Source organism: Oncorhynchus mykiss, chromosome 18 (genome assembly GCF_057628025.1).
Source record: "Oncorhynchus mykiss isolate SJ-2025 chromosome 18, ASM5762802v1, whole genome shotgun sequence".
NCBI classification, from domain to species: domain Eukaryota; kingdom Metazoa; phylum Chordata; class Actinopteri; order Salmoniformes; family Salmonidae; genus Oncorhynchus; species Oncorhynchus mykiss.
The window spans coordinates 25,228,407-25,237,943 of NC_143039.1; the positions used below are offsets into that span (position 1 = coordinate 25,228,407).

Here is a 9,537-nt window from a genome sequence, read left to right on the forward strand (position 1 = left end):
CATCTGACCTGGCAGACTCACTAAACACAAATGCTTTGTTTGTTGTGATGTTTCGTTCGCGAACGAGTCTTGTAGGTGAACGTTGGGAGCCGGCTCGCATATCAGAAAAGCCGAATCTTTTTTACAAAAAATAAGATATGAATAATCAAAATATTTAAATTAGTAGCATTAATTAATTCAAATAACGACAAAATATATATATATATATGCCTAAATGCTCAAGCGCACACATTCGTTCTGACTGTCTGCTCAGACAAACAGTCTCACCTCTTGTTCCTGTCAATCAGACACGCAGTGTCAACCAATGAACAAAAGATGCGTGAGGGAGGGCCGAGCCAACTCACTCACAGTCACACACGTAGCAGCGGAGGAGAGAAGAAGGATAGCTGTGAAAACAACAGCTGGAAAATGAGTCGGAAGCACAGTAGCATTTGGATGCATTTTAATAATGTAGACAATGTTTGAACACAGTGTAGAATTTGCCAAAAGAAAATCTCATATAAAGCCGGTTCTACGCACAACCTACACCGGCATATGAGACACTGTGCACCCAACCGTGAAGCTAGCTGTAGCGGAGCTTCGAGAAACTAGCGGGCCTGCTAGTGATAGTGGTGGATCCAGCACCTCCACAAGTGGAGATGTATCCACTCAGTCAAGTAGGGCTACTCCGCGACCCCCAGCTACGCAGTCTTCTATGGACCAGCTTATGCCAAAGTAGCAAACAAGGCCAAATTGGACAAATCTGTAGCAAAACAAGGCCAAATTGATATGGCATTGGCTAAAATGATTGCCACCGATTTCCAGCCATTTTCAGTCGTAGAGGACAGAGGTTTTAGAAATTAGAGCAATAGTCTAAATCCAATGTACACAATTCCAAGCAGGAAAACCCTTTCAAAATCACTTATTCCACAACTGTACGAGAGCACACAGGCTTCAGTGCTGGAAAGAGTCCAAAAAGCTACTGCAGTTTGCCTTACCACTCACTGACTGCTGGACATCAAGGGTAACCACTTCTTACATGTCGGTTACATGTCACTTCATTGAAGATTTGATACCCACGGCTTACTAAAGTCATGACAGGGAGACTGCATAGTGGCCACATCCGTTCCCTCTGAGAGGGTCTTATTGAAAACGGGACAAATAATTACTGAGAAGAAAGTGAGGCAAATTTGATACTTAAGTATATTTTAGCAATTAGACTTACTTTTGATACTTAAGTACATTTAATACCAAATACTTTCAGACTTTTAATCAAGTAGTATTTTAGTGGGTGACTTTCAATTTTACTTGAGACATGTTCTATTAAGGTATCTTTACTTTTACTCAAGTATGACAATATGGTACTTTTTCCACCAATGTATTCAAGGAGCAGGGTGAGGAAACACTGCTTATAAAGAACATGTTCAATAATAAAAATGAAAAAAAACAGTTGTTCCCATACCGGGAGTCGAACCCGGGCCGCCTGGGTGAAAACCAGGAATCCTAACCGCTAGACCATATGGGAGATCCTAAGCATTGGAAGGACTATAGACTATTTGTTCCGTCTATATGGGACGGAAGACATATTTAGATGTAATTACATCATTCAATCCATTCTTCTTCTCATATTCCTTATAATAAACTGAGATTAAAACGACACTTTCAAACGACTGTGTTGTCTAAATAAAGCCAATAAAAGCGATAACAGTAGCGAGTACAACTAGTTTTGACCCTCAAAGACATCCGTATATACGTCATAAGAAACGGACGCCGTGTTGTTGATGGTTGAGAAATGTTCAACGTTTTCTGCTTTTGTGTGTAGCTAGCTAGGTTGTTTAACCTTCATTATATTAACGTTATATTGGATCAGAAGACACAATGTGAGTATTTTGTTTCACGTCACACCCATTGCAATTTCGTTTAAGATTGACTAAAACTAACTATGTAACGTTAACGTTATTGGTACCGGAGAGCCAAGTCTGTGACCAAAAGGCATCTGAACAGCTTCTACCCCTAAGCCATAAGACTGCTGAAAAGTTCATTAAATGGCTACCCGGACAATTTACATTGACACCCTTTATTAATCTTCATTTGTTTTACACTGACTCTATGCACGCTCACAGATACTACACTGACACTCCAGCACACACACTTTCACTGCTGCTACTCTGTTTATTATATATCCTGATTGCATAGTCATTTTACCCCTACCCATATATACATACTGAATTACCTCAACTACCAAGTAAATCAAGCACATTGACTCCGTACAGGTGTTGTGCCGAAAATCCCCTTTCGCGTGAATACAGTCAATTCTTCATTGCTGCGACTTGCTTGCTAGTTGAGATTTCTGCTCTTCACTCCGTTGTCAGTTTAGCCTACATTTCACTGATCTTAGTAACAGAAAGGATTTTTTATTTGTGTCCTTCAAGACAGCTGTCAATGATCACGTTAGGCTGCGTTTCTTTTTTTTATTTTTATGGCGGTTTGATCGCAGGGGAGGCACTAGTAATGTCTGCAGTTGTTCGGTTTGGCTATTTGTTTCAAGTGTATTAGTCTATAAATACATCTCTTTAACCAAAATGTTCATCTCTCCCATGTCTTATTCGACTAGTAGTTGTTCTGAAATGTTTATTGCTTGCCTACATTTTACTCTGTTTAATATAACACGCATAGATGAATTATTAATTTCGGTTGCCTATCCTGTCGAAGTTTGTTCTATAGAAAGTATTTGATTCAGATATGTGCGACAAAGTATTTTACTCTAGTGACAAAATTAAAGAAATTAGAGGGGGGGGGATTTCGGGAAAGCCATTTTCTTGCCTGCTGAAATTCTCCCTACTAATTTCCTTAATTTTGTCACTGGAGTCAAATACTTTCTATAGAACAAACTTCACGTCAGGCAACCAAAATTAATAATTAATCCATGTGTGTTATATTAAACAGAGTGAGTAAAATGTTACTAAGATCAGTGAAATGTAGGCTAAACTGACAACGGATTGCCATTGGAGGACAGAGGTTTCATTAAATAGTACCCGCAAAACACCAGTCTCAACTTCAACAGTGAAGTGGCGACTCCAGGATGCTGGCCTTCTAGGCAGAGTTGCAAAGAAAAAGCCATATCTCAGACTGGCCAATAAAAAGAAAAGATTAAGATGGGCAAAAGAACAGACACTGGACAGAGGAACTCTGCCTAGAAGGCCAGCATCCCGGAGTCGCCTCCTCACTGTTGGTGTTGAGACTGGTGTTTTGCAGGTACTATTTAATGAAGCTGCCAGTTGAGGACTTGCGAGACGTCTGTTTCTCAAACTAGACACTAATGTACTTGTCCTCTTGCTCAGTTGTGCACCGAGGCCTCCCACTCCTCTTTCTATTCTGGTTAGAGCCAGTTTGCGCTGTTCTGTGAAGGGAGTAGTACACAGCGTTGTACGAGATCTTCAGTTTCTTGGCAATTTCTTGCATGGAATAGCCTTCATTTCTCAGAACAAGAATAGACTGATGAGTTTCAGAAGAAAGTTCTTTGTTTCTGGCCATTTGAGCCTGTAATCAAACCCACAAATGCTGATGCTCCAGATACTCAACTAGTCTAAAGAAGGCCAGTTTTATTGCTTCTTTAATCAGAACAACAGTTTTCAGCTGTGCTAACATAATTGCAAAAGGGTTTTCTATGATCATAGCCTTTTAAAATGATAAACTTGGATTAGCTAACACAACATGCCATTGGAACACAGGAGTGATGGTTGCTGATGATGGGCCTCTACGCCTATTTAGATATTCTTAAAAAATCTGCCGTTTCCAGCTACAATTGTCATTTACAACATTTACAATGTCTACAGTGTATTTCTGATCAATTTGATGTTATAAAAAAGTGATTTTCTTTCAAAAACACACACGCACACACACATATATATATATATATATATATATATATACATATATATATATATATATATACATATATATATATATATATATATATATATATATATATATATATATATATATATATATATATATATATAGCACATTTTTTGTGCATTAAAAAAAAACATACATTGTAGACATATGTCGGTTGGGAATTGTCTCATTAATTAGCATTTCACTGTAAAGTCTACACCTGTTGTATAACATGACCAATAACATTTGATTTCGTATTGTTGCATCTATTCATAAGCTAACATAAGCTAGCTAGTTCAGTTTGTACGACCATGGTTGGGTTTTATTCACTGTCCAAATTGCTATTCTGATCAGCTTTCAAACACATGTTTATGAAGTTGTTTATGTTGTTTGTATTACTCAGGTCAGAATATTGGAAGTCCCAGCCGAAGAAATTCTGCCAGTACTGCAAGTGCTGGATAGCCGATAATAAACCTGTGAGTGTTGAGTAAATTGTCATGTAATTTGTACCGGTATGTAAAGTGGTGTAATTAGCTGACCCATTCAGGCATGATCATCATGCTAGTTATTCAGTCTCTTTGACTAGGCCCTTCTCATGTTTCTAACATTGAATGAATGCTTACTTGTTCTTGGTGATGTGTGTCAAAGAGAGAGTAGTCTGTTATGTTATGACTGCAAGGGGTTGTGGCTGAGGACAAGATTTGATCATGTTTTCACCCCTGTGCTTGTTTGTTTCTCATGCAGAGTGTTGAGTTTCATGAACGAGGGAAGAATCACAAAGAAAATGTTGCTGCCAAAATTGCTGAGGTGAGTTGTCATCATTGTGTTTTGCCTTCAACTTGTGAAACATAGAAAGATGGATGCCTGTTAGTGCCAGGTTTGTAGTTACCATACTGCATAAGAAATACAGAATCCATAAATGTGTCAATCACCTGAGACTATACTGTTTTCTCTCTGGGCTCTATGTAGTCTGCTGATAACACGTTATTACACAGAGGTATCAACAGGGGTCACTGTTGCAAGGGAAACTATGGCTGCTTTGTAAACACAGCTTGGCATGCATAGGCCTAATGCCTGACCTAGGGGTGTATTTCAGCAGAGATAAGGTCCAGATAAGCCACTCTCACCCCATGCTGTCATCTCATTGGTGACTTGACTGATACTCCGGCCCCTCTTCTGTTCAGATGCAAAAGAAGAGCATTGACAAGGCGAAGAAGGAGGATCGTCAGTCTAAAGAGTTTGCAACGATGGAGGCGGCTGCACTGAAAGCTTATGAGGAGGATATGAAAAGGTTGGGGATAAAACCATCAGGTAACTTCTTAGTTAAATGTTTTATTGATTTACTAACTTAATAACCTGCCAGTCTGTTTTTATTTGTACCGTCTAATAAGTGTTTAACTTATTACCATTGTTTCTTATAGTTTTTGTATTCTTATATTTTATTATCTCATTGTTGTTGCATTGTCGAGGATGAACCTGTCAAGTAAGCATTTTGTTGGATGATGTACACAACGTGTATACGGTACATACGACTAATGAAACAGGAAGCTTTTAAAAAGTTGTTAGAACACACTCAGTGTAAGTTGTTGTGGATAAGAGAGTCTGCTCAAATGGCTAATATATCAATGTGATTTTGTGTGTTTGCTTAGATTCACCATCTCAAACCAAAGCCCAAACTCCAAGCCCAGTTCCATCTCCATCTCCATCTCAATCTCCATCTCCATCTCAATCTCAATCTCGAAAACAAGAAAAGAAGCGAAAGCCTAGAAAGGAGAGGATGCCCAGAAACGAATCAGAGAACTGGGTGGAGGGAAAGACAGGCGAAGGACTCACATACTACTACAACTCTATGACAGGAGGTAGGCAAGGTTCACACAAGGTGCTTAAAGTAATTGAATTTGGCACTCTGAAATTCAATTACTTGAATACCTTAAAACTCTGAAATGTTCTCAAGTTGGTACTTGGAAATTACTTGAATTAAAATGGGAGAACACAAAACTATCAAATATGTTAATATGAAAAATATTAGAAAAATATATTGCTCTTACGAATTCATTTCCAGGTACACTACAGAGTTTTATTTCATGTGTTTCGCACTCTGGTTGCCAGGCGAGCTCTCTCATTCTACCCATACTGCCACTCAGCCAGGCAGGTACAGAACCGACTGATTAGGCACTGCCAAACGTCACATCGATAGCTAGTGTGCCTTTTGTGCATAATAGAACATTTATGGGGTCTGTTATTTCAGCTAATGAAACATGGGACCTACCCATTTTCTATTTTTGTTCGGTATAGTTTACCCACCTTTTTTTTTACCGCGACATCACTGGACCTAACCAACCCACACTGTGTAAGGTGAAATAAATGCATCAGACTTCGACATGTTGAGCATGGTGTAATCGGCCCTGGAGGGGAAAGGCACAACGCTGCATCCTGCGCTGGCGCCAGTTCTACATTGAGACTTTTTCTCTCCAGAGCTTTTTTTGTTGTTGTCCCATTCAAGGGGCGCCTGCGATATTCCACTTTATCAAGCGGCAGCCGTGCTCCTGCTGTTCTGGTTGCCGTTCACGTGCCGTTTTCCTCACACAGCCCACCCGCCCTTCTCCCGACCGGCGACTCTAAAGCTGCCAGTCAGAAGCAAGACGCTTTGTCGTAGCTATTAAGTAGTAGATTCCCAAATGCCCAATAAAATTACAATACTGTCATAAAGCTGGAGTTGATAAGAAATGTGTGTTCACAAGTAGGCATGTTCCAAAACTCTGCTCATCACTACTCAAATGACATCATCAGAACTGATTTACCACTAATGTATGTAGTAAATAAGTAGTGAAACACATATTATTGAGTAGAGCTTGTAAGGTAGTAATGAGTAGTAAGTACATTTTTTGTCATGAGGTTTTGGTGAATATACCGTCATCTGGTGGCAAATAGAAACAATTGCATAATAGGAACTATCACAAATTGGTGGTCCTCGAAGCCCTTGAATTTGGTACGAACCCGGGGTAGGCTGAAGACCACAACACCTCGGCAGATATCACAGATGTCGGGTTAAAAGTCAGACTGTGACTTTAATAAATCAGTTTTGAACAAACACCTAGGACCATTCACCTTTCTCCTGAAGCATTGTGTTTTTATATCTTTTCAGAATCTCAGTGGGACAAACCATGTGGGTTGCAGGGAAAGAGCACACCCTCTCCACAGCCGGGTCAAACCGAGGTAGACAACTTTTTAATGTCATTTCTTAATACCTTTCATTTCACCAGGAAGTCTCTTATATGTTGTTACCCATTTGATATGTTTAGAGTCAGTGTAATGTACCGAGGTAATGCATTCAAGTCCTGGTGTGAACACACTTTTTTTCTGTAGATCTCCTTAGTAGGTAGTGCCTGGATGGAGGCCGTCAGTCCTGATGGATTTACATACTACTACAACACAGAGACTGGAGGTCAGTCTATGAAGACAGGTGATGACAAGAATGATGTATGTTTGACATAATTATGTTTGACATAGTTTTGATGTTTCCCCCACTCTGACAGAGTCCAGCTGGGAAAGACCTGCAGATCTCCCTGCCGGTGGTGAGTCTGGGCCCGGGCCCAGTGGAGAGACAGTGGGCCCCCCAGGGTTAGATGACTCATCTGCCCTGCAGCCAGAACCCCTCTCTGGGGAGGACAGCTCCAACAGTACCAAAGGAGCCGGGGAGAGAGAGGATTCCAAACAGGTACCAAGATTCAGTTCAGGGTGAGACTCAGTTCTCAATACAACCCCATTGGTAGTGAATGGGCACAAACAATAGTAGGCATTAGTTTAGGATTTGAGTCATGATGACTGACGATCAGTTCAATAATCATTTGCTCTCCTCACAAAAAGAATACACCGCCTTCAGACAAGGAGGGGGAGAATAAAGATGGTGAGGATGATGACGGGGGGAAGGGAGACGAAGGGGCCAAAGACACACCGGCAGCTGTGCCTGAGGAGAAAGAGGAGAGGCCTGCTGTTAAGAAGCCCAGAAAGACCAACCCTTACGGAGCCTGGGAGCAGATACAGGAAGTAGAAGAGCCTTAGTAAGAGACTGTTATACTCTCAATGTCTTCATTTGGATTTAACTATGAGATTTTGTTACAGTTTGCCTTAATGAACAGGACCCTGGTGCTGGTCTGTCTCTACTTTAGCCAACTTGTTGTTGTGTGCCTAATTAAATGCTAAACTAATAACTCACCTACTTGCTCTATACCCCACCCACCACCACCCATGTTCTCTCCTCCAGTGAGAAAGTGGACCTGCAACTACCACAGGTGGAAGGTGCAGCTAGCGCCCCCGCCCCCACGGAGCTTCCGCCTGAGCCCAAACCCAAGTTTAGGGAGCGTATCATCACCTCTCTGGGCGACGAGGGTGGCCCCGCGTCGGGAGCCGGGGCCACGTTCAGGAAGAGGAAAGCAGAGAACGGGAAATCCTCCAGGAGCCTGAGGCAACGGGGAGATGATGACTAATACTCCGGCTAACTCAGATATGAACTCTTTTTAAACAGACACAAGGCTTGACAAACTGGGGATGTTGTTGGAGACTGTTGTTATTGTGTAAGGGGACAATTCTAGCAACGTCATATCAATACCTGGATACGCAGGTCAGGTCCCTGTGGGCTACAGAGAACTCGAGTTAGGTACTCACCAAGATGCCATCATTTCAGAATTGTTCAGGTTGAATTTTACCCATCCAACCACCCAAGTTACAGTATATCAGCAGCTTTTGGGGTTGAATAGGACAAGCAGACGTCTGAAACAAGCTGGATCAGTGGCTTTAGCTGTCCTAACTTCCAGTGTTTGTCTTACTCTTTACAATTTCCTTTTTCAATGCCTGATGCCCTCCTGCTTTTTTATTTGAGTTGAATAGCGTACAGCCGTGACGGACAGACTATCATTCCCAGAGGTATTTTCTTATGCGTGTGTGATGTACCCCTGTGATGTCCTTACTGTGGTGGTGGTTATTTTCCACATCACCACCAGTACATGCTCATGCCTGGGTCTCCCAAAACCATCGTAGCACTACGGCCATCTTTTGTCTATTTAGTTTCAATGGAATTAACATCCTAGTGCTACGATGCTTTGGGGAGACCCAGACCTTGACCGTACTCCAGCATGGTTGGAGTATGTGAGAAGGAGAATGCAAAGAGAGTTTTCTACAGTATGATTTGATGAAATATTGTACTTGAATATATTCTGCTGGTGTGGACATTTTCTCTATGCGTCTTCCTTTAGTCCATCAGCCTTTAATAATCAATAGTCTTCCACGGATTTATTTAGCAGACTTCTGTCAGAGAAACTCCAACATTTCACAGGGGCTCGAGTAGCCTCGAAGGTAATTCAACCCTTCACTGGTGCCAACACATGCTCATTGCTATGGCTGTGTAGGAGAGATACTGATGCCATGGCTGGCCAGCTGCCAGACAGCCTGGGTGCTTGAGATTAGAGCGTGTGTGTTGGGCTGAAACATAGCTCTTACACACCCAATAGATGCAGGGCTCGTCACCAACTATTTTCAGTCAAGTTTTAGGACTTTATTAAGCTGCTAGGGTGTAATTGGGTTTATGTCTGAGACTGGTTAAAGAGCTGGGTTGAGGCCTCCCGGGTGGCGCAGTGGTTAAGGGCGCTGTACTGCAGCGCCAGC

General features: G+C 41.5%; 1 protein-coding gene and 1 non-coding gene across 2 annotated transcripts; one reads left to right on the forward strand and one right to left on the reverse strand.

Moving 5' to 3' along the window:
- Positions 1-1,432: 1,432 nt before the first annotated feature.
- On the reverse strand, positions 1,433-1,504 carry trnae-uuc (transfer RNA glutamic acid (anticodon UUC)). Its single transcript has one exon. It is a non-coding gene; the product is annotated as a tRNA-Glu (tRNA).
- Positions 1,505-1,714: 210 nt separating this feature from the next.
- On the forward strand, positions 1,715-9,102 carry LOC110527374 (WW domain-binding protein 4). Its single transcript, XM_021608607.3, has 10 exons — positions 1,715-1,859; positions 4,280-4,352; positions 4,621-4,683; positions 5,061-5,187; positions 5,526-5,735; positions 7,022-7,092; positions 7,243-7,321; positions 7,413-7,594; positions 7,744-7,937; positions 8,141-9,102. Coding segments are annotated over exons 1-10 (1,224 nt in total). The 5' UTR covers positions 1,715-1,857; the 3' UTR covers positions 8,364-9,102.
- The last annotated feature ends 435 nt before the right edge of the window (positions 9,103-9,537 follow it).

What these genes read in the sequence shown, in the direction of transcription:
- LOC110527374 (XM_021608607.3), top strand. An exon ending in GGATAGCCGATAATAAACCT is followed by an intron (nt 4,353 to 4,620) that starts GTGAGTGTTGAG and finishes TTTCTCATGCAG; the next exon opens with AGTGTTGAGTTTCATGAACG. An exon ending in CACAGCCGGGTCAAACCGAG is followed by an intron (nt 7,093 to 7,242) that starts GTAGACAACTTT and finishes TTTTTTCTGTAG; the next exon opens with ATCTCCTTAGTAGGTAGTGC.